Raw genomic sequence first — 25,726 nt, forward strand, 5'->3', positions numbered from 1 at the left:
TAATGTGCTGTAAGAAATGGAGGCGCATCAACCTGGGTACATGGCAGTGGGATATCCATACATAATACCTTCCTGTGTATAATGTATTATTGTAATTAATATATTACTTTCAATCCAAAAATCATGACACAGGGCAAATTACTAATATTAAATCCTTGCCCCAAGCTAGGTACAGACCTCATTAAGTATGCAGGTGCACCAGTATCAATATATAGCAACTTAATATTGATGTTTTTAAAAGAGGTCTTTTACCTAACAGAGGAGCAGTCCATCACCAGTTGAAATGCGAGTCTCCCCTGACGCACGTTTCAGTTCTGCCTTCATCAGGGGTGCCTGACATTAGATTAGTCCGGCAGGACTTTTTTTGCTACAAAAATTCCTGTATTCTTATCAAAGTACTTACATTCATGCTGTTTAATAATTTGTTCAAATATCTTTCCTGGTATAGAAGTAAGGCTCACTGTCCAGTAATTTCCTGACTCCGTCTTCTCTCCTTTTTTGAAGATAGGGACAACATTTGCCCTTCTCCAATTTTCGGGTACTGCTCCTCTTTTCCAGGATTTCTCAAAGATTCTGGCTTTTGGTTCTGCAATTTCCTCTGCTAACTCTTTCAGTACCCTAGGATGTAATTAATCTGGACCAGGAGATTTAAATTCATATAAATTAGCTAAGTGTTCCCTCACCATCTCTCTGTTTGTGTGGAGTTTGAGTGGATTATTTTTTTCCTTCTATCTCACCGTGAAAATCAGTTGTTGTTAAATTTGCTTTCTTAGAGAACACAGATGCAAAATAGGAATTTAAAAGTTTGGCTTTCTCAACATAATTTTTGACCACGTCATCTTTTTCATCCTGTAAAAATCCTATGGCATCTTTAAATTTTCTTTTGCTTTTTACATACAGTACCTCCACAATCCTTTTTTGCTGCTTTTTGTCTCCCTTGCAAGCCTTACTTCATTATTACTTTTAGCTCTTTAGCACCTTGAATTCACAGTTGCTTCCTAGAATTTTATAACCTTGAGCCCTGAAAATGAAAAAATATTTTTTTGCACAAAAATATTGCTTTAGCCCCGAATTTTTCCCTTTCACATGGGTAACAGGAGAAAATTGACAATACAATTTGTTGTTGTGTTGTGCATTTTCTCCTGAGTACAATTGGGTCGCCCTCCCAGGGTGAAGCTCCCCACAAGTGAAGCTGTAGCCCCAGGGCAGTGTAGATGTGGAGTTGGAGGAGAGGCACAAGCGGTGTAGAAGTCGGTACTCAAAGGTAGCAGTGTTGGGTGTGTTGGCACAAGAATCAATGGAGGACACCAAGGCTTGTAGTTCCAAATCTTTACTCACAGTCTGTAGTACACACATGTGCCTGCCTCCGTACCGTGTCCTCCGGGTCAGAGGTTCAATCAACCTCCAGATCAGATGGAATGCTCCCTTCCAACGCTCCGCCAACATGTACCTTTCTGAACATCTCTTATAGCGCCTTTAAGTGTGAAGTACTCCTAGTACTGAGTTACACTGGAGTGCCTCCTGACTGATGTTCCCAAGAACTCTACCTGTACGGCAGACAGCTGTAGCCTGCTTCGGGGACTCCTTGCTCCTGAGTCCCGGCTCACTATCCAAGTTGCTCTTGTGCCCCCAAGTCTTAGATGGGAGTAGTGCATTTACAGTCCATTACTCCAGCGGTGTCTGCTGCAGGACCATTAGCATCCATACAACCTCGGGGACCGGGCCCCAGCCTTGCGCTTAGAACTTCTAGGCAGGGTTCTCTCCTAACCCACGTCCTCTCTGTTCCCTTTTACTCCTTCGTTCCGTACTAATCTCTCTCTCTTATGGAAGATCAGGTTTCAGTTCCATGTCTTTCTCCTTCTTTCCTTTCCCGTGCCAGCAGACCCAGGTCACTGAGGTCTGCTGCAGCACTTCCTTCCTCCATCCCTCTCGCAGGGATCTTCTTTCCTCACTCCTCTCTGAGTGGCTTCCTCTCCCAGACTGACCTGTAATTCTAAACCTCCCCGCTCTTTTATGTATTCTAACTCCACCTGCCTCCCAGCGCGTTTCATGCTCCAAGCAGGGAGCCACCAAAGGTGCTCTGCTACTCTCCAAGCAGGGAGCTGCAATGTGGCTTTGCTGAACTACTCTGTTGTGTGGGGTGCGAGTGTTGGAGCGTGGTCAGGAGCCCCCAACTTACCTGGATGGTGGGGCACCACATCTCAGGAGGAGGTGCAGTACCTCTGTGGCGACTGAGCCTCAGTGGCGCCACATACCCCCCGTTAAACACAGCACGTCCGCGGGCTGCAAGGCAAACAAAGTTGACAACACAGGAACATACAAAATTTTGTAATGCTAAACAAACATTTCTTATACTAAACTTCCCAATGTGGGAGGCACTCATTCTTGAACGTTGCAAACAATTCTTAATTAACTATCTAAAATCTTAAGTCAAAAGTGCAATTTTCAATACAATACGTAATTCAAAGTGCTATTGTCAGTTACTCACTATCACTTCAATATCAACACATTTCTTTCCATCTTTAGTGCACATTTTCTACTTTCTTTTAACTCTGAGTGACAACCGTGGTGTCTTGTTCATCACCTACATCTTCAATTCTTTATCCTTTATTCAAATCTCTCACCTCTCTATCAAAACATTCCTAATTCTATATAAAAGCCATTTCCTAGTTACCAATACTCTCATAAGACACATCATTATCAAATACTTCACATTAAAACTTTGAACAATTCTCGTAAATGCTGGACACCACTCCCAGCCGGGATCTCTTGCAGTGTCCTTTGATGAGAGTCATACTCCAGATGAGGTAGACCTTATCTTCGAAAAGTGTCTATGTAAAACCAAGAGAGGGCACCTAAAGAGGTGCAAACTACAATAGCAGTTCTGGACCATTCAGCGTTTATGATCTCTGCAGTTCAATGTGAAAGCTGCCAACAAAACTGGGCAACTCTGGGAAAATAAACTATGACATGATAACCAAAAATAGGATACTGGTGCAAAAATAGAAAGCAATGGCACAACTGTGCAAATACCCTCCTGGGTAACGAGAGTTATTGACTAATGGTTGTTGTCCCCTCCTGGGGTTCTAGAAACTGATGATTGGGAACTGCTACCAGATGAGATGCTTTGGGCATCTTCATCTTGTTGCTGGTTGCTTGCCAAGTGCATATACTCTGCCTCCCACAGGGAGAGATAGGGACTGGACGGGGTAATTGAAAGGGCCATAGAAATGTCAACTGCTTGTGGAGACGGCATATCCACTACCACTGACGGCACTTCGGCTGCGGTCGGCGACTCAGCCGGTGATGACGCTGCTACCTCGGAGTCCGATTCTTCGGTGTCAATCGGGACCTCAGCCAGCGGCACTGCGGTCGGGAATCGCCGGCGGAGGTCAATTGGGTCATCCCTATTCGTGGGTTCCGCTCCCAAAACTAGGGTCAGACCTGGAGCGGTAATCATGCCTGGCGCTCCCAGCCGCTGTTCCGGCCCCGGTACCTGGTGGTGAACGGCGGCAGCCGCAATTCCCGGAGTTGTTGATGGGGTGGACCACAGTTGAATTCGGGCAGGGGCAAGGCCGGTTTCGGCCGGGGTCATCGGTGGAGGCCGGTGCAACCACGCCAGGTCCAGACGGGCATGTGGTCCCAGCCCTCCGTTCTGCTCCAGAGCCCTCATATATCTCCTCCAGACGGGACTCATCCAAAGGCAATATCGGTTGTAAGGTGGCGGCGGACGCTGCAGAGGATGTATCAGTGAACGCAGCCTCCGCAGGGGTGGCCTGGGGGCGAGTGACTTCTCCCCCCATTCTTCTGACTTCTTTTCTCTTTCCATCATGGCGTTCTGGCGTTCTTCTTCCTGCCTCGGCTCTTTTCCCGCCATTGGCTTCTGCCCCTCCTTCTTGGGGTGGCGTCTCCTTCCAGCGCCTCCATACCAAGCCAGCATACGAACCCCTCAGGGGTGAGCCTTGTTGCTGTCACATAGTAATTCAGGCAGGGGAGGCCCAAGACTATTCGCGGTCTTTTCCTAGGACCTTCCATATCGTCACACCCTTCTTCACCGCTCCAGTGGCCATTTTTAATGTTCATTTTACAGTCTATTAAATTGGGTCTTCTGCACATTCTCAAAAGTTTTAAGTCCAACAAATCTTAGGCACACAGAACCCGATGGCATCGGGTCTCGTCATCATGTTCGTGATGCCAAGTTGGGTCGCCCTTCCAGGGCCGTGGGGTACTCGGTACCGGGCCGGTGTCAGCGGGATGTGTCATAGCAGTGGTGACCCGGTCCGTGGCTGTGGGCACCCAAGTAATGGTGGAATGTAGTTAATGGAATAGTTTGTGACGCCACCTGTAGTGTTCGGCAAGTGAGATGTTAAGCCGACGCTGCATGCAGATACTCTGGGGCTGGTGGTGTGTTGCAGCAAAGATGGTGAAGCTCCCCACAGGTGAAGCTGTAGCCCCAGGGCAGTGTAGATGTGGAGTTGGAGGAGAGGCACAAGTGGTGTAGAAGCCGGTACTCAAAGGTAGCAGTGTTGGGTGTTTTGGCGCAAGAATCAATGGAGGACACCAGGGTTTGTAGTTCCAAAGCTTTACTCACAGTCTGTAGTACATACAGGTGCCTGCCTCCGTACCGTGTCCTCTGGGTCAGAGGCTTAATCAACCTCCAGATCAGATGGAATGCTCCCTTCCAACGCTCCGCCAACATGTACCTTTCTGAACGTCTCCTCTTATAGCGCCTTTAAGTGTGAAGTACTACTAGTACTGAGTTACACTGGAGTGCCTCCTGACTGATGCTCCCAAGAACTCTACTTGTACGGCAGACAGCTGTAGCCTGCTTCGGGGACTCCTTGCTCCTGAGTCCCGGCTCACTATCCAAGTTGCTCTTGTGCCCCCAAGTCTTAGATGGGAGTAGTGCATTTACAGTCCATTACTCCAGCGGTGTCTGCTGCAGGACCATTAGCATCCATACAACCTCGGGGACCGGGCCCCGGCCTTGCGCTTAGAACTTCTAGGCAGGGTTCTCTCCTAACCCACGTCCTCTCTGTTCCCTTTTACTACTTTGTTCCGTACTAATCTCTCTCTCTTATGGAAGATCAGGTTTCAGTTCCATGTCTTTCTCCTTCTTTCCTTTCCCGTGCCAGCAGACCCAGGTCACTGAGGTCTGCTGCAGCACCTCCTTCCTCCATCCCTCTCTCAGGGATCTTCTTTCCTCACTCCTCTCTGAGTGGCTTCCTCTCCCAGACTGACCTGTAATTCTAAACCTCCCCGCTCTTTTATGTATTCTAACTCAACCCGCCTCCCAGCACGTTTCGTGCTCCAAGCAGGGAGCCACCAAAGGTGCTCTACTACACTCCAAGCAGGGAGCCGCAATGTGGCTTTGCTGAGCTACTCTGTTGTGTGGGGTGCGAGTGTTGGAGCGTGTTCAGGAGCCCCCAACTTACCTGGATGGTGGGGCACCACACCTCAGGAGGAGGTGCAGTACCTCTGTGGCGACTGAGCCTCAGGGGCGCCACATAATGATACTTCATAAGGGATGGAAAGCTACAATTTGAGCAGAAGGTAGGGCTCGGATGAGAGAGACGGACTTTTGGAGAGCAAAATAGGCTGGAGTAGATAGCAGATGCCATGATGCATTTGTAGAGGCCCTGAAGTGCCTAAACAGTGGAAATCCTCCACATAAGACCACATTTTGGGAACTAGACCCCTCAAGGAATTTATCTAGAGGAGTGGTGAGCACCTTAAACCCACAGGTGCTTCATGGAATTTTAAAACACTGGACTGTGAAAATTAAAAATTCTATTTTTCCCACAAAAATTTTGCTTTAGCCCCATATTTTTCATTTTCATAAGGGTAATAAAATGACAGCCCAATTTGTTGTGTAATTTATCCTGATTTTTATAATGCCCCATATTTTCATATGTTGGGGAAAACAACTGTACAAGAAACATGGGAGAGCTAAGAAATAAATTACTGCCATTTTGGAAAGTAGACTTTGCTGATATGGTTTGCGGTCACCATGTCACAATTGTAGAGCCTGAGCAGTAACCCCCCACAAATGACCCCATTTTGGAAACTACACCCTTCAAGGAATTCAACTAGGGGTGTGGTGAGTATATTGAACCCATTCTATAACATTGGAATGTGAAAATTAACTTTTTTTTTTTACACGAAAATGTTGTTTTAGCCCCAAATGTTTATTTTTCACAAAGAATAATAGGGGAAATCGACCCAAACATTTAGAAAGCAATATCTTCCAAATGCAGGAATACCCTATATGTGGTCATAAATTTTTGTTTGGGTAAATAAAATTCATATGACTAAATCACATGGTTAGACGGTAATCACTAGGAATTAATTAGAAAAAGATAACAAGGTGTAGAAGGGAGGGAAATAATACATGTCACATGATGTGCTGTGAGAGACAAGGGCACACACAGTATATGAATAGCTGCATATATCATAGTATATATCATGAAAATACTGACAACCATTACAACAGATGCATCAATCTAGAAAAAGTGTTGTCATAAGGCATAGTGACATAGCAGATCAATTCCTGCATAGGAGGCAATAGAGTAGCTAGTTATAAAGAGTAATATACAAACGTGATAAATAACAATACCAATGCACAGAGCTACAGAGGTCCCTGGAGAGTGGTACCAGTGTAGTATGGCTCACGGATCTTGAATGGCACAGTCACTCGCCGTTGTACAGGAATGTGAAGGAGTGGCTGGTACATGTCACCTTTCCACCTCTCAGTGTGTCTGAGATACAGTTATTGAAAGCTCATCCATCCAATCTGGTACAGGGGTGTGCTGAGCTGTAAGTGGGTTGATTGAGAGCTTGACTATCCAATCTGAGACTGGTAGCACTATCCAATCTGAGACTGGTAGCACTAGCTGTCTCCAAGTGATCATTATCTCAGGTGATTGACATGCTACTTAACTGAGCTATTTCTCCCAGAACTCTGCCAGACGTACATTCAGCTAAGTGTGGTTTGTTCCTCTGTGCCTTGCGTTCTGTTTGTAGATCTTTTTTGCCTGACCTTGGACCTCGTTCTGACCATCCATCTGTTTAACCACTTCTGCTCTGATCTGCAGTCATGGTATTTTGACATCGTAACGTTACCTGACTATGCTTTTGTCTCTTCCTTCTGTTTATGACATATCCTCCTGGCTTCTCAACTTGGCTATCCTGACTCATGGCTTGGCTGTGAGAAGTGACTTACCTCACGGTAAAGGTAGACACGGCTGGTATAAAGCCATGGTAGGTACAGACGGGTACAGACAGAAACAGACAGATACAGGCAGATACTAGCAGGAACTGGCAGTTACAGGCATTAACTGGCAGGTACAGGCAGGAACTGCTAAACAGGGGACCTGACAGCTAGCAAACGTGCAGACAACTGGCAGAACACATTGCTCAGGCACCGCCCAACAGGTGGAAATACCTTAATTAATAAGTGTCTCCCAGCCATTGGACTAGGACACTTTCGGACGGTGCGCTCTGTCTCTGTAAGAGACCAGGAGTGTTCACACACCCTAAACGCAGTGCCCTGGAATCTGCCAGATGTGCTCAGACCCCATGAAACCACAACAGCAGGAGGAAGCATGGGCTGAGGGCTAGGTCAGTGAGTGAGACCCTCCCATTTTTGGCACTCCTCTTCAAGCCCACAAGAAATCTCTCCATAAGGAGAGGGGCATGTGTTGTGAGTTCATTCTCCCCTTCACCTTTAATGTCTGATGAACTCCCTCTGCTGGTGAAGAGAGGTGGTGAGGTTGATTGGGATGGGAAGAGCCTGTCATCTGAGCTGGCGGAGTGTGATTGGACATCTGGAATTTCTGAGTGGATATAAGGCGGCTGACGCCCTGCAGGGCTGCTGGTGATCCTTTCTGCTCTGAGCTCTTGCATCCAGTTTAGTTCCTGTCTACTAAAAGCTAAGTTTTTGCCCTGCTATTATTCCATGAGATTTTGTCTGGTTTCTTTAGTGTTTGTATTCAGCTAGTCCGGGTTGGGACTGGCTGAATTCCATTTTTGTCTCTGATCAGTTGATCTCTTTGCTCTGTTTTCAGAATATACCTGAGTGCTGATATAGTGATTTTGAAGTCTAGCGACTTCAGGGCCTTTTTCCCTATCAGACGGTTGGGACATTTTTGGTAGGGTTTTTTGCGGATTGCAGCCAGCATCTTTTCTGTCCTGTCCTATCTAGTTAGTTGGGCCCCATCGTTTGCTCAGCCTGTCTTTCTGTCTGTGTTTGTGTTTTCATCTGTTTTTCACCGACAATACATGTTGGGGGCTGTCTATTGCTTTGGGGTCTGCTCTGGGGCAGTTTAGATTTCCCCTTTCTTTCTTTAGGCTTATTTAGTTCTCCGGCTGTGAACGAGGGGTCTAGGAACCCCCCACGGCTACTGTTAGTTGTGGTGAATAGGATCAGGGGTCTGCAATCCGATAGCTACCAACCTCTCCGGTTTTCTGGACTTAGCTTGTATTTTTGTTTTCTCCTCCGGTGACTCATTCATAACAGGCATGGATATTCTCCTTGGGATCCCACGACCACTCCTCAGGATCGAACCTCTTCGAATCCACTAGAAAAAAGTTTTTTGTTTTTTTTACTCCTTTAATGGCCAGAATAATTTCTACCTTGAAAAAATCTTCAGCGATAACTTAAGCATGAGTAGTACCTGTGTCTTTGAAGAAGAAGAAGCTAAAGACAATAGGCTTGAGGAGAGATATGTGGCATGAGTTGGGAATGCGTAAAGAGGCCAGGAGCTTGAGCTTGTAGGATACGTCATTTATCTGTTTGAGAACCTCGAGAGGACCTATAAAATGAGGACCCAACTTGTACAAAGGTAGCTTGAGATGGACAAACTTTGAAGAAATCCAAACTTTGTCCCCAGGGCGAAACAGAGGCGAGTCTAAACGCCTCTTGTCTGCGTGTCTATTCATCCATTCCGAAGACTTCACTAATGTGACCTTGAAGTCCTGCCAAATTCTAGAAAAGCCCTTGGTGAGAGCTTCGGCTCCAGGAATGTCAGAGGTAGTAGCTATAGGGGAAAGAATATTGGGGTGTAGTATTCGGCTAGTCCTAGGAATGCGATCAGCCCCCTCAGTGTCTTGGGTGTAGACTATTTTTGCATCACAGACAATTTCTCTGTGTTGGTGTAGATCCTGCACTGGAGTCACTGTGCCCCAGCTACTTGATCTCCCTCTGAAAGGGGTGTAATTTTTGAGGTTTGATCTTTAGCTCATGCCTCTGAAGCAACCTGGAGAGATGTTCTTCATAGGTGGGAAAGCAGATAATGATATAATCAAGGTATATCAGAGTGGCTTCAAAACTTATCTCTCCTAGGCATCTTTCCATCAGGTCTTTGAACGTCCCTTGTGCATTTGTTAGTCCAAAAGGCATCTGGCTAAACTTGAATAACCCAATGGGAAAAATTAAGCCCGTCTTTGTTCAGTCCTTTGCCGCTACAGATAATTATTTGTTGATGCGTTACGGGAACCTGCCAAAAACCGCTGGCCAGATCAAGGGACGAGAAATACTTAGCCTTACCCAAGGTGGACAGGGATTCTTTGATTCTTGGCCAGGAGTATGAATTTCATACGGTGCAAACATGCAGTCGTCATTAGTTCACACAGAACCTCAACATCCTGTCCTTTTTCCGCACTAGTACAATAGGTGCCACCCAGTCGCTTTGACTCTCCCATATCACTACATGTGTGACAGCAAGTCTTTTACTCCCTAGTGCATTTGACGAGGGATATGCCAATATCTTTCTCTAATGGGGGCTGCGGTCCCCTGTAGGAATCTCATGGCTTTGGTGCATCCGAAGTCGTCATCGTGCTGAGCAAACGCCCATTGATATCGTTGCAATAGATTTTCTATCTACCCCACTTGGTCAGAGGTGAATTCTGTGAGGTAGGTTTCCATCTGTTCCATTAGATCACAGCAGTCCACGAGTCTTCTTTCACCAAAGACAATTCTATGGCGTCGGACCTCGAAAGATCTTCCAACATCACGTACACTCGAGCTACCTCTTTCTTGAGGGTTAGCAGTAGTGTAAGTGCAACCAGCAATCCCAGAGTTGCTTCCTCTTCCTCTGGGTGTTCAAGCCCGACTTCCACTCCTTCCATTGACACCTGGGCCTGTACCGGCATAGTGAGCATGGTCTGTCCTTCAGTTAAAGTTACCCTAACTTTCTGGTGCACCACTAATTTGCAGAGGCTCTGGGAGGCGGTTGGTAACCTTTGAATCTGACCAACCTGCAACAACTGTTGGAACACTCTCTGATGTCGGGTTACATGGATCCAACTATTCTTTCACAGACTGTTAGCCAGGAAGTGTCCTTCTTCCTTTAAGACATTCATCCCCAGAGTCATGATGGATCCCACATTCTCCAGTGGTCTTTCACTAGTATGATCCATTTTCTGCCCAACTCTTTTCTACACACTCATGCAGACATCCACACTACTCCGGCCTGATTCCTTTCTGGAGTGGGCGACATCTGGAAAGTGGGCCCGGAAGTATTTCTCCAGCATAGTGGTCACCTGAAACTCTGTATTCATCAGGCAGCTGATACATTGTCCATTAAACTCAGTCCAAGTGACATGCCTATAAGAGACAATATGTTCTCAGTCTTCATCCCCTCTCTCAAGTGTGTGGAGCCCCACAGTGTGCTCCTTGACCATTAGTTTAGTTTAGCACGCTAGTTTAACAGATGCTCCCTTCTTTCTCAGTTTGGGCAGTTCCAGGAGATATGTCCCCTTCCACCACAAGTCCAGCATTCCACACAATGTTCCTTTGATGGATAATGGTTTTGGAGTGCCTGAGCCCGGGAGGGAGGAATTCCAGAGCTGACTTTCTTCATATCGGGCAATATTGGCTGATTTAGGGGTGGTCTCTTCATGGCTCCAGATCATACCTGTTATGACGTGGGCCTCTCCCTCTCGCACCATTGCTTTCGCCCCAAACTCCAGGAAGCTCATATTAGGATTAGAGCGTAGGTGTTACATTATTTCATGCAAAGTGTTTAAGTACTGTGCTATGATCTCACCCTGCCCCTGGATCCTACGGAACAGGCACATTTGTAGGTTACCTGGGTTAGTGGTGTCACCAAGCATGCACTCTAAAATTCAAATCACTTTATCGACAGTGTCATGGTCCTTTGGTTCCTGGAACATAACCATCTCTAATTCCTCTCTGTTTAGGGTCAATAAGGCTAACTCTGCCTGTAAGGCAGGGTTCATGGGATACATCTGTAGCTTTCTCCTGTATCTGGGCAGGTGATGGCTGGGCCTGCCTGGGGTCCTGCCTGGTGTAGTCTGGTCTCTGGATCTTGACTGGTGCAGGGTTGGACTTCAGGTCTTGACGTGGTCTGGTCCATGGATATTGTCTGGCGCAGCCTGGATCTCACTTGCGGGTGTACAACTGCTCGCCAGTCTGGTCTCTCAGGTGCAGCGTGGTATTTGGACCGCGACGTGTCCCCTAGCACACGTACTGCTGCTCTCTGGGGATATATACAGCATCCCCTTACATTGCTTGGTGGCCACTGCCTGCATACTGCAGTACATTCACAGTCACTTCAATGGGAGATAAAGCTCAGTATTCATGTACTAAGAAATGTACAGGGCTGCTGTGTTCTGCCTTCACATTGCTTAGGTCCGGCCACTACCAGAGCAGTTTTTACCTGATAGCTGGGTGTGCTGGTGTCAGACCTCCACCAATCTCATATTAAAGAACTGTCCAATCGATAGATAATCAATGATTAGACCCAAAGAACATCTTTAACTGCGCTCTCCTGTCTTCAGCTTTGAAATGCATGTTATTGTTAAGTGGAGTTTGGTTTGGGCACTCTGTGGGGCTCAGAAGAAGGTTCCATTTGAATTTCTGAGTGTTGATTGTGCTTGATTGGTTTATTGGCAGCAATGTCACTTTCCCAGCACCACTGAACTACTAGGAACATGGACAAGCGCTATTTTTCCAACAGATCTGAGTAGGAGTTTGTTTATTGCATGATGAGATTAAGTTTTTATTGGTGCAACACATTTTTTATTTGATTTTTAATCCAATTTTTGAGAAACAGAATGAAAAATTAAAAAACTATTCAGGAATTTTTTTAGTTTTTTTTCCATGCCATTTTACACTGTTCACCGTGCAGTAAACGTGATAGGGCGACTATATTCATCAGGTGAGTAGAATAGCAGCGATGCCAGGGTTATTTAGAATTTTTATAATTTGCAATTTTTGCACGCTAAAACAATGTTTCACAAAATAAGTATTTATTATTGCATCGCCATATTCTGAGAGTTATAACTTTTTTCTTTTTGCGGAATGAGCTGTGTGGGGGCATATTTTCTGTGGGATAAGTTGCAATTTTTAATCAAACCATTTTAGACTACTTAACGTTTTCGATCGCTTTTTTTTTTGCATTTTTTGTGTGGCAGAGTGAACAAAGACCGTAAATTCATAAATGGTTTTTATTATTTTTTCTTCACACCATTCACAATGCGGTAAATGTAACCTTTTTATTTTCTTGTCGACTGAGCTTCATAAGGGCTTGGTTTTTGCTTGACAAGATGCTGTGTCATTATGACGAAAAAGCTATTTTTTTTTAGCTTTTTTCTTTTTGTACTGTGTTCACGAGACGGGTTAAAAAATATGACAGTTTTAAAGATTAGTTTGTTCTGGAAGCAGGGATACTAAATTCAGTATGTGTGCTTTTTTTCCTTCTTTTTTTTGTGAAAAACTGTTTTTGTTGAGCTCTCCATGCATGTGTTGTGACTGTCACACAGCCGAGACACATGCAGCTGCGGAGTCGAACAAGGAAGCCGGGTTCCCTCTACAGTTTATTCGGCAAGCACTATAGCTTGCCTAATAAGCCTTAACCCGATCAAATTCGCTCAACTCTATTCATCTCCCCCTGCTCTATAACATAGTGCCTTTAGATTGGATTTCATTTGCATGGTGACAGTTTCCTTTTTCTAATACTTTATTCTAAAATATCAGTGGTGGATTATATTATATTGCACCATATATAAAGCTAATATTTTTGGAAACTTCTAAACAAGCAATAAATAATGTTCTTATTATCAGACTTATCCTGCAGAACTTTAGACCTGGTGCCAGGCGTCTGACTCCTGCTGAGACTGCAGATTTCATGAAAGCTGGTGACCCTAATAACACAGGCAAAATTTCACTTGCTGGTAAGGAAATTTTATTATAGAAATGCTATACATGTCTAGGTTGATACATAATGTGTTGATAGAGTATTTTTGTAAAGATGTGGCTTATCAATTACATAAACCTGCTATATAAAATAAGTATGATATTCAATGCACATTATTCACACTTGAGAATGTTTAGCAATGACCCTCCATGATGTTGCTGATGGAGCATTAAGCACAATGATCATTTTTTTCTTCTGACAATGACCCCATTTTCCAAGCATGGCACCTCTGCAAAACCCATATGCAGTATATTCATGTGTCTCACATCATTTTTCAGTGCCTGTGTTCTTTCTTTAGTGAGTGCACCTGCTAGGCATTAGTATTAGGGTACGTGCACACGCTGCGGAATCCGCTGCGGATTAATCCGCAGGGATTTTGCAAAAAACGCAGATAATCCGCAGGTCCAAAGACCTGCGGATTATCTGCGGTTTTGCCTGCGGTTTGGTCCTGCGGATTCACTATCTCCACAATGGTGGAGATAGGAACCCGCAGCGGTTTCCGCAGAAAGAATTGACATGCAATTCTTTCTGCGGATTCAAAACCGCAGCAAATCCGCGCGGTTTTTTCCGCAGCGTCGGCACAGCGGTTTTTTTTTTCCCATTCAAATGAATGGTACTGTACACCGCAGCTAAAACTGCTGCGTGTCCGCAGCGGCCAAAACCGCTGCGGAAACGCAGCGGAATCCGCAGCGTGTGCACACAGCCTTAAAGTCCCATCAACAACACTGTTCATCCATCATTAGTAAAAGCACTTAAAGGGACTGTCAAAACAGAATGACTGTTCAAACCAAGCACATGCGCTTGGAGCTTCACGGCGGGGCCAATCAATTATATACACCTTCCCACCTGTTTATTTTCCATATAACTCCACCCTTCCCTGGCTCTATGTTGCCAGAGTTTTCAATCAAAGATGGTGGTGGAGATAGCAGGCAAAACAAGCAGATGGTTAGGTGTATTTAAATGATTGCATACCTCCCAACTTTTGAAGAAGGGAAAGAGGGACAAAGGTGGCAAATTTTAGGCCATGCCCCAACCACACCCATTTCACAACTAGTCACACTCATGTCCATGCCCCAAACACACCCATTTTGCACTGCTGATCACACTGACTGGTACTGAGGGCACAGTGGCTGGTACTGTGGGCACACTGACTGGTACTGAGGAAAAGAAAGATCAGAGAGAGAAAAAAGAAAACAGAGAGAGAGAGAGAAAGAAAGGAGAGAGAGAGAAGGAAAGAGGAGAAAGAAAGAAAAAGAACAGACAAACAAAGAAGAAAGAAACAGAGAGAGAGAAAAAGTGGACAGAAAAAAAGGAACAGAGAGAGAAAAAATAAAGAGGGGAAAGAACAGACAGAGAAAGAAAGAGAAAGAAAGAAAAAGAGAAAGAAAGAACAGAGAGGGTGAGAGAAAGAAAGAGGAGAAAGAACAGAGAAAGAGAAAAAGAGGGGAAAGAAAGAACAGAGATAAAGAAAGAACAGAGAGAAAGAAAAAAAGAAAAGAGAAAGAAAGAGAACAGAGAGAAAGAAAGGAAGAACAGAGAGAGAGAAAGAAAGATTAGAGGGAAAGAAAGAGGGGAAAGAAAGAACAGAGCGAAAGAACAGAGAAAGAGAAAGAAAGAGGGGAAAGAAAGAACAGAAAGAAAGAAGAAAGAAAGAATAAGAACAGAGAGAGAAAGAGTGGACAGAAAAAAAGAACAGAGAGAGAGGAAAAAAAAGAAAGAGGGGAAAGAAAGAACAGAGAGGGAGAGAAATAAAGAGGGGAAATAAATAAAGAATAGAGAGAGAAAGAAAGAGAGGGAAAAAGGAAAGAACAGAGAGAAAGAAAGAGGGGAAACAAAGAAAGAACAGAGAGAGATGGGAAAGAAAGAAAGATGGTACAGAAAGAACAGAGAGAGAAAGAAAAAAGAAAAAGAACAGAGAGAGAGAAAGAACAGAGAGAAAGAACAGAGAGAGAAAGAGAGGAAAGAACAGAGAGAGAGAAAGGAAGAACAGAGAGAGAGAGAAAGAACAGAGAGAGAAACAGCAGAGAGAGAAAGAAAGAAAGAGGGGAAAGAAAGAACAGAGAAAGAGAGAGGGGAAAGAAAGAACAGAGCAAAAGAAAGAACAGAGAGAAAGGAAGAGGGGAAAGAAAGAAAGAACTGAGAGAAAGAAAGAAGAGAGAAAGAGAAGAAAGAAAGAACAGAGAGAAAGAAAGATTAGAGAGAGAAACAAAGAGGGGAAAGAAAGAACAGAGCGAAAGAAAGAACAGAGAGAGAGAAAGGAAGAGGGGAAAGAAAGAAAGAACAGAGAGAAAGAAAGAGGAAAGAAGGAAAGATTAGAGAGAGAAAGAAAGAAACAGAGAGAAAAAGAAAGATTCTATAAAGATACTATAGCAGCCCAACTCCCATTATAATGCCCACCTGAGCCTCCCGATGCAGGACATATCATGATCCGCTCACATAGCCGGCATCCCCGAGTCCAAGGTGATCCCGCTGTCCGCGCTATCGGAGGAGGACACGGTGATGGATCTGAAGCATTCCCTGAAGTGCCTCCATGGTTCCGTCACAATCTCCTCCCGAAATTACCTAATTTCCGGTCAGCTTCTAGCACGTCGCTTCCGGTGGAACGTTACCTGTGAATTTTAAAGTGCTCTTTGGGGCTCCGCCGTACACTCCTGTGTTCGTCGAAAAAGTAAGCTCCCGGCCGGGGCAGACTCTCAAAATCGGGATTGTCCCGCTGGATCCAGGACACCTCATACACACACGGTTCCGCTTTGTATGCCTCGTACGCATACGGTTCCTTTGTGTACACCTCGCACACACACAGCTCCGCTCCGTAAACCTTGTACACATGCGGCTCTGCTCTGTACACCTTGTACATACATGGCTTCACTCTGTAAACCTTGTACACATGCAGCTTTGCTCCATACACTTCGTACACACGCGGTTCTGCTCAATACACCTCGTACACATGTGGCTCCGCACCGTAAACACACGGCTAGGCTCCGTACACTTTGTACACACAGGGCTCCGTTCCGTACACCTCGTACAAACATGGCTTTGCTCCGTACACCTCCTACACATGCGGCTCCGCTCCAAACACCTCGAATACACGCGGCTCTGCTCAGTAAACACGTGGCTTCGCACACCTCATGCACATGCGGCTCCGCTCCGTACATTTCGTACACATGCAGCTCCACTCCGCACACCTCATACACATGCGGCTTTGCTCCGTAAACCTCGTACACGTGCGGCTCTGCTCCGTACACCTCATACACGTGCGGCTCTGCTCCGTACACCTCATACACGTGCGGCTCTGCTCCGTACACCTCATATACACATGGCTCTGCTCCATACAACTCGTACACACGGCTCCACAAACCTTGTACACACGCGGCACCGCTCCGTACACCTTGTACACACGTGGCTCCGCACACCTCATACACATGCGGCTCCGCTCCATACACCTCGTACACATGCGACTCTGCTCTGTGCACCTCATACACACGCGGTCCGCTCGACACACTTCATACACACGGCTCCGTACACCTCGTACACACGTGGCTCTGCTCCGTACACCTCGTACACGTGCGGCTCTGCTCCGTACACCTCATACACGTGCGGCTCTGCTCCGTACACCTCATATACACGGGGCTCTGCTCCGTACACCTCATATACACGGCTCCACAAACCTTGTACACACGCGGCACCACTCCATACACCTTGTACACACGTGGCTCCGCACACCTCATACACACGCGGCTCCGCTCCGTACACCTCGTACACATGCGGCTCCGCTCTGTACACCTCATACACACGCGGCTCCGCTCCACACACCTCATACACACGGCTCCGTACACCTCGTACACACATGGCTCTGCTCCGTACACCTCGTACACACGCGGCTCTGCTCCGTACACCTCATACACATGGCTCCGCACATCTCGTACACACGCGGCTTCGCTCCGTACACCTCGTACACACACGACTCTGCTCTGTACACCTCGTACACACACGGCTCCGCTCCGCACACCTCATGCACACGACTCCACTCCACACACCTCATACACACGACTCTGCTCCGCACACATCGAACACACGTGACTCCGCTCCGCACACCTCGTACACACGACTCCGCTCCACACATCTCATACACACGCAGCTCTGATCCGTATACCTCGTACACGTGCAGCTCTCTTCTTTACACACGTGGATCTGCTCCGTACACCTCGTACTCGCGCTGCTCTGCTCTGTACACCTCATACACACTCGGCTCTGCTCTGTACATGCACAGCTCTGCTACATCCTCACTGAAAACTCCTCCTGACCCCACACATAAACTTCCCCTCATCCAGCACTATGACAACCAGCACAGCAGAGTCCTGCAGACACTGAGGGCTATGCGCACACAAGACCTGTGATGAGGTCACAGGAGAAGTCAGGGGTCACATGATCAGAGGCCTCACTGAACAGCCCAGCGATCGGCGTAAACCTCGTACACATGCGGCTCTGCTCCGTACACATTGTACATACATGGCTTCACTCCGTAAACCTCGTACACATGCGGCTCTGCTCCGTACACCTTGTACATACATGGCTTCACTCCGTAAACCTTGTACACATGCGGCTTTGTTCCATACACTTCGTACACACATGGTTCTGCTCAATACACCTCGTACACACGTGGCTCCGCACCGTAAACACACGGCTAGGCTCCGTACACCTCGTACAAACATGGCTTTGCTCCGTACACCTCCTACACATGCGGCTCCGCTCAAAACACCTCGAATACACGCGGCTCTGCTCAGTAAACACGTGGCTTCGCACACCTCATGCACATGCAGCTCCGCTCCGTACATTTCGTACACATGCAGCTCCACTCCGCACACCTCATACACATGCGGCTTTGCTCCGTAAACCTCGTACACGTGCGGCTCTGCTCCGTACACCTCATACACGTGCGGCTCTGCTCCGTACACCTCATACACGTGCGGCTCTGCTCCGTACACCTCATATACACATGGCTCTGCTCCATACAACTCGTACACACTGCTCCACAAACCTTGTACACACGCGGCACCGCTCCGTACACCTTGTACACACGTGGCTCCGCACACCTCATACACATGCGGCTCCGCTCCATACACCTCGTACACATGCGGCTCTGCTCTGTACACCTCATACACACGCGGTCCGCTCGACACACCTCATACACACGGCTCCGTACACCTCGTACACACGTGGCTCTGCTCCGTACACCTCGTACACGTGCGGCTCTGCTCCGTACACCTCATACACGTGCGGCTCTGCTCCGTACACCTCATATACACGTGGCTCTGCTCCGTACACCTCATATACACGGCTCCACAAACCTTGTACACACGCGGCACCACTCCGTACACCTTGTACACACGTGGCTCCGCACACCTCATACACACGCGGCTCCGCTCCGTACACCTCGTACACATGCGGCTCCGCTCTGTACACCTCATACACACGCGGCTCCGCTCCACACACCTCATACACACGGCTCCGTACACCTCGTACACACATGGCTCTGCTCCGTACACCTCGTACACACGCGGCTCTGCTCCGTACACCTCATACACATGGCTCCGCACATCTCGTACACACGCGGCTTCGCTCCGTACACCTCGTACACACACGACTCTGCTCTGTACACCTCATACACACACGGCTCCGCTCCGCACACCTCATGCACACGACTCCACTCCACACACCTCATACACACGACTCTGCTCCGCACACATCGAACACACGTGACTCCGCTCCGCACACCTCATACACACGACTCCGCTCCACACATCTCATACACACGCAGCTCTGATCCGTATACCTCGTACACGTGCAGCTCTCTTCTTTACACACGTGGCTCTGCTCCGTACACCTCGTACTCGCGCTGCTCTGCTCCGTACACCTCATACACACTCGGCTCTGCTCTGTACATGCACAGCTCTGCTACATCCTCACTGAAAACTCCTCCTGACCCCACACATAAACTTCCCCTCATCCAGCACTATGACAACCAGCACAACAGAGTCCTGCAGACACTGAGGGCTATGCGCACACAAGACCTGTGATGAGGTCACAGGAGAAGTCAGGGGTCACATGATCAGAGGCCTCACTGAACAGCCCAGCGATCGGCGTAAACCTCTTACACATGCGGCTCTGCTCCGTACACATTGTACATACATGGCTTCACTCCGTAAACCTCGTACACATGCGGCTCTGCTCCGTACACCTTGTACATACATGGCTTCACTCCGTAAACCTTGTACACATGCGGCTTTGTTCCATACACTTCGTACACACATGGTTCTGCTCAATACACCTCGTACACACGTGGCTCCGCACCGTAAACACACGGCTAGGCTCCGTACACCTCATACACACGTGGCTCTGCTCCGTACAACTCGTACACACGGCTCCGCAAACCTTGTACACACGCAGATCCACTCCGTACACCTCGTACACACGTGGCTCGGCTCCGCACACCTCATACACATGCGGCTCCGCTCTGTACACCTCATACACACGCGGCTCCGCTCCACACACCTCATACACATGGTTCCGTACACCTCGTACACACGCAGATCCACTCCGTACACCTCGTACACACGTGGCTCCGCTCTGTACACCTCATACACATGCGGCTCCGCTCTGTACACCTCATACACACGCGGCTCCGCTCCACACACCTCATACACACGGTTCCGTACACCTCGTACACACGCAGATCCACTCCGTACACCTCGTACACACGTGGCTCCGCTCTGTACACCTCATACACATGCGGCTCCGCTCTGTACACCTCATACACACGCGGTTCCGCTCCACACACCTCATACACATGGTTCCGTACACCTCGTACACACGCAGATCCACTCCGTACACCTCGTACACACGTGGCTCCGCTCTGTACACCTCATACACATGCGGCTCTGCTCTGTACACCTCATACACACGCGGTCCGCTCGACACACCTCATACACACGGCTCCGTACACCTCGTACACACGTGGCTCTGCTCCGTACACCTCGTACACGTGCGGCTCTGCTCCGTACACCTCATACACGTGCGGCTCTGCTCCGTACACCTCATATACACGTGGCTCTGCTCCGTACACCTCATATACACGGCTCCACAAACCTTGTACACACGCGGCACCACTCCGTACACCTTGTACACACGTGGCTCCGCACACCTCATACACACGCGGCTCCGCTCCGTACACCTCGTACACATGCGGCTCCGCTCTGTACACCTCATACACACGCGGCTCCGCTCCACACACCTCATACACACGGCTCCGTACACCTCGTACACACATGGCTCTGCTCCGTACACCTCGTACACACGCGGCTCTGCTCCGTACACCTCATACACATGGCTCCGCACATCTCGTACACACGCGGCTTCGCTCCGTACACCTCGTACACACACGACTCTGCTCTGTACACCTCGTACACACACGGCTCCGCTCCGCACACCTCATGCACACGACTCCACTCCACACACCTCATACACACGACTCTGCTCCGCACACATCGAACACACGTGACTCCGCTCCGCACACCTCATACACACGACTCCGCTCCACACATCTCATACACACGCAGCTCTGATCCGTATACCTCGTACACGTGCAGCTCTCTTCTTTACACACGTGGCTCTGCTCCGTACACCTCGTACACACGCGGCTCTGCTCCGTACACCTCATACACATGGCTCCGCACATCTCGTACACACGCGGCTTCGCTCCGTACACCTCGTACACACACGACTCTGCTCTGTACACCTCGTACACACACGGCTCCGCTCCGCACACCTCATGCACACGACTCCACTCCACACACCTCATACACACGACTCTGCTCCGCACACATCGAACACACGTGACTCCGCTCCGCACACCTCATACACACGACTCCGCTCCACACATCTCATACACACGCAGCTCTGATCCGTATACCTCGTACACGTGCAGCTCTCTTCTTTACACACGTGGATCTGCTCCGTACACCTCGTACTCGCGCTGCTCTGCTCCGTACACCTCATACACACTCGGCTCTGCTCTGTACATGCACAGCTCTGCTACATCCTCACTGAAAACTCCTCCTGACCCCACACATAAACTTCCCCTCATCCAGCACTATGACAACCAGCACAACAGAGTCCTGCAGACACTGAGGGCTATGCGCACACAAGACCTGTGATGAGGTCACAGGAGAAGTCAGGGGTCACATGATCAGAGGCCTCACTGAACAGCCCAGCGATCGGCGTAAACCTCTTACACATGCGGCTCTGCTCCGTACACATTGTACATACATGGCTTCACTCCGTAAACCTCGTACACATGCGGCTCTGCTCCGTACACCTTGTACATACATGGCTTCACTCCGTAAACCTTGTACACATGCGGCTTTGTTCCATACACTTCGTACACACATGGTTCTGCTCAATACACCTCGTACACACGTGGCTCCGCACCGTAAACACACGGCTAGGCTCCGTACACCTCATACACACGTGGCTCTGCTCCGTACAACTCGTACACACGGCTCCGCAAACCTTGTACACACGCAGATCCACTCCGTACACCTCGTACACACGTGGCTCGGCTCCGCACACCTCATACACATGCGGCTCCGCTCTGTACACCTCATACACACGCGGCTCCGCTCCACACACCTCATACACATGGTTCCGTACACCTCGTACACACGCAGATCCACTCCGTACACCTCGTACACACGTGGCTCCACTCTGTACACCTCATACACATGCGGCTCCGCTCTGTACACCTCCTACACACGCGGCTCCGCTCCACACACCTCATACACACGGTTCCGTACACCTCGTACACACGCGGCTCTGCTCCGTACACCTCGTACACACATGGCTCTGCTCCGTACACCTCATACACACGGCTCCGCACATCTCGTACACATGCGGCTTCGCTCCGTACACCTCGTACACACGTGACTCTGCTCTGTACACCTCGTACACATGCGGCTCCGCTCCGCACACCTCATACACACGACTCTGCTCCACACACATCGTACACACGCAACTCCGCTCCGCACACCTCGTACACACGACTCCACTCCATGCATCTCATACACACGCAGCTCTGATCCGTATACCTCGTACACGTGCGGCTCTGCTCCGTACACCTCGTACTCGCGCGGCTCTCTTCTTTACACACGTGGCTCTGCTCCGTACACCTCGTACACACTCGGCTCTGCTCTGTCCACCTTTTACACGCACAGCTCTGCTACATCCTCACTAAAAACTCCTCCTGACCCCACACATAAACTTCCCCTCATCCAGCACTATGACAACCAGCACAGCAGAGTCCTGTAGACACTGAGGGCTATGCGCACACAAGACCTGTGATGGGTCACAGGAGAGGAGAAGTCAGGGGTCACATGATCAGAGGCCTCACTGAAGAGCCCAGCGATCAGCGATGTCATTGCTGGAATTCATCACTGAGGGGCTTCGGTGACCGGTGGGTCTGTCTGGGAGGGCGAGGATGGATGGGGTCGGTGCATGGGGTGGGTGTGCGGCTCATTGAAATGCGGGAAAAATAAGCTCCCGCCTGGGACTGCGGGACATGCAATCAAAAACGGGACTGTCCCGCCAAATCTGAGACAGTTGGGAGCTTTGTGATTGGCCACTGTGAAGCACCGAGTGGCGAAACTTAGTTTGAACACTCATTCTGTGCTGACAGAGTCTCTATAATCCAGCAAGTCCATCCAAATTCAAGCCTTTACTTATTTTTAAACTCTTTCATGCTCTTATTGAACTTACTTTCCTTTTGTTTTTTTTATATTTGTTCTGCTGGCTGTATCACAAAGTGGGGGGTAAGGAGGAATGAAAAAGAAGTTAAACTAGAGAGAGGGAGACATTTTGTGGAAAGAAGGAGTGGCACACATGTGGGATTAAAGGTCATTATTACCAGTCTTTTAGACAAACCTGGTGAGGTGGATTCATGAAGTTGCAGGTCAGGGTGGGCACTTCGAGCAAGGGCATTGGCACAGCAGGCTGGAAGGCATATGTGACAATAAGGACCTAAGTAACAGGTTACGCTTACCAAAGGGCTGCCATGAGGAATTTTAAGGCCCCATACTGGCAAAATTTCCGCCCCCCTTGAGACTCCGCCTAATCTCCACCTCATTTCCTCCTCCATCTCCACCTCCTTCCCTCAAACCTTCCATAGTCGCACTGCCCACTTCTGCACCATGTCCTCACCAATCACACATTGATAGTTCCCATCAAACACCATATCACATACATAGCCATCAGCTTTTGCTTTGACCAAAAGAGTTTTTCAGCCTGCAATCACAACAAGGCAGACTCTTCTGGAAGGGCAATACTCTACGTTAACCTGTTAAACATCTTTTAACATACCTAATACTCTTTTTATGTATATTTTTATTTATTTTAAGGGAATGTTTAACATACATTTTTTAACCAATAATACTGCATACAAAGGACAAATGCCGTCACACCATGGTCGGACCACATATTACCACCACATACTACAATACTGATCATTAATAATAAAAAAAATACTAATATTACCATAAGTACCGTTATACACAGGAGCTATGTACATAGAATACAATGTATAGTGTAACTGTACAGATAATACAGTGATCATAAGTGACATTATACAGTTGTGGCCCAAAGTATTGACACCCCTGCAATTCTGTCAGATAATACTCAGTTTCTTCCTGAAAATGATTGCAATCACAAATTCTTTGGTATTATTATCTTCATTTAATTTGTCTTAAATGAAAAAACACAACAGAGAATGAAGCAAAAAGCAAAACATTGATCATTTCACACAAAACTCCAAAAATGGGCCGGACAAAAGTATTGGCACCCTCAGCCTAATACTTGGTTGCACAACCTTTACCAAAAATAACTGCGACCAACCGCTTCCGGTAACCATCAATGAGTTTCTTACAATGCTCTGCTGGAATTTTAGACCATTCTTCTTTGGCAAACTGCTCCAGGTCCCTGATATTTGAAGGGTGCCTTCTCCAAACTGCCATTTTTAGATCTCTCCACAAGTGTTCTGTGGGATTTATGTCTGGACTCATTGCTGGCCACCTTAGACGTCTCCAGTGCTTTCTCTCAAACCATTTTCTAGTGCTTTTTGAAGTGTGTTTTGGGTCATTGTCCTGCTGGAAGACCCATGACCTCTGAGGGAGACCCAGCTTTCTCACACTGGGCCCTACGTTATGCTGCAAAATTTGTTGGTAGTCTTCAAACTTCATAATGCCATGCACACGGTCAAGCAGTCCAGTGCCAGAGGCAGCAAAGCAACCCCAAAACATCAGGGAACCATATGTGACTGTAGGGACCATGTACTTTTCTTTGAATGCCTCTTTTTTCTCCTGTAAACTCTATGTTGATGCCTTTGCCCAAAAGGCTCTACTTTTGTCTCATCTGACCAGAGAACATTCTTCCAAAATGTTTTAGGCTTTTTCAGGTAAGTTTTGGCAAACTCCAGCCTGGCTTTTTTATGTCTCGGGGTAAGAAGTGGGGTCTTCCTGGGTCTCTTACCATACAGTCCTGTTATGAATGGGTCACCGAGGAGGAAAAAAGCAACAAACGCTAAGTCTCAGAAAACCAGAGAGGTTGGTCACTATGCAGACTGCAGAGCCCTGATCTTAACACACAACTAGAAGCAGTCGTGGAGCGTGCATACGGTGGTCCTAGATGCCTCATCACAACCGGAGCGCTACATAAGCCTAAAGCAGGAAGAGAGGAAAACTAACTCCCCAGAGCAGACCCCAAAGGAAAGACAGCCCCCCACATGTATTGACGGTGAAGCGAGATGAAAACACAAACAAAGGCAGAAAAATAGGCTGAGCAAAAGATGGGGCCAAACTAACTTGAAAGGACAGGAAAGGAAAGATACTGTCTGCAATCTGCCAAAAACCCTACCAAAAATAATGTCCAACGCTTCTGAAAACAAAATTAACCCTGAAGTCACTAGACTTCCGCCACTATATCAGCACTCTGGAATCTTCTGAGACAGAGCAAAAAAGAGGCCAATCTAATAAAGGACAAAAAGGCAAGTTGGCAAATACAGATAAATAAGAGTGGAAATTCAGCACAGCCCAGCCGGGCTGGCTGACCACACAAAAACTGAGTTGACCAACAAGAGCAAGTGTGAACATTAGCAAAAAACAAACTTAACTTGAGATGACTGGAGCAGAGCTGAAGTCCAAGACCTGAGAAGCAGACTAATCACCAGCAACAGGATAGGGCGTCGGCTGTCTTATATCCAGTCTGATACTCCAGAGATCCAATCACTATCCTCCTCGTCATGTGGCAGACCATTACCAATTAAACTAACCTCACTACCTCCTGTCACTACCAGAACTCCCAGCTGGTGGAGCAGAAAATGAGCTCATAACAGTACCCCCCCTTGAGGAGGGGTCACCGAACCCTCATCCACGCCACCAGGCCGATCAGGATGGGCCCGGTGA

The 25,726-nt window shown here is 47.9% G+C and overlaps 1 protein-coding gene across 1 annotated transcript in view; it reads left to right on the plus strand.

Annotated features, from left to right (window-relative positions):
- The window catches only part of LOC141047780 (parvalbumin beta-like), a 141,362-nt gene that overhangs the window by 99,150 nt on the left and 16,486 nt on the right, over positions 1 to 25,726 (plus strand). Inside the window, exon 4 of the mRNA XM_073543068.1 lies at positions 13,088 to 13,197. Within this exon, the coding sequence (XP_073399169.1) occupies positions 13,088 to 13,197 (110 nt within the window). The remainder of the gene's footprint in view (positions 1 to 13,087; positions 13,198 to 25,726) is intronic.

This window comes from Dendrobates tinctorius, unplaced genomic scaffold (genome assembly GCF_039654945.1).
Source record: "Dendrobates tinctorius isolate UK_male_01 unplaced genomic scaffold, ASM3965494v1 ptg000129l, whole genome shotgun sequence".
Lineage (NCBI taxonomy): Eukaryota > Metazoa > Chordata > Amphibia > Anura > Dendrobatidae > Dendrobates > Dendrobates tinctorius.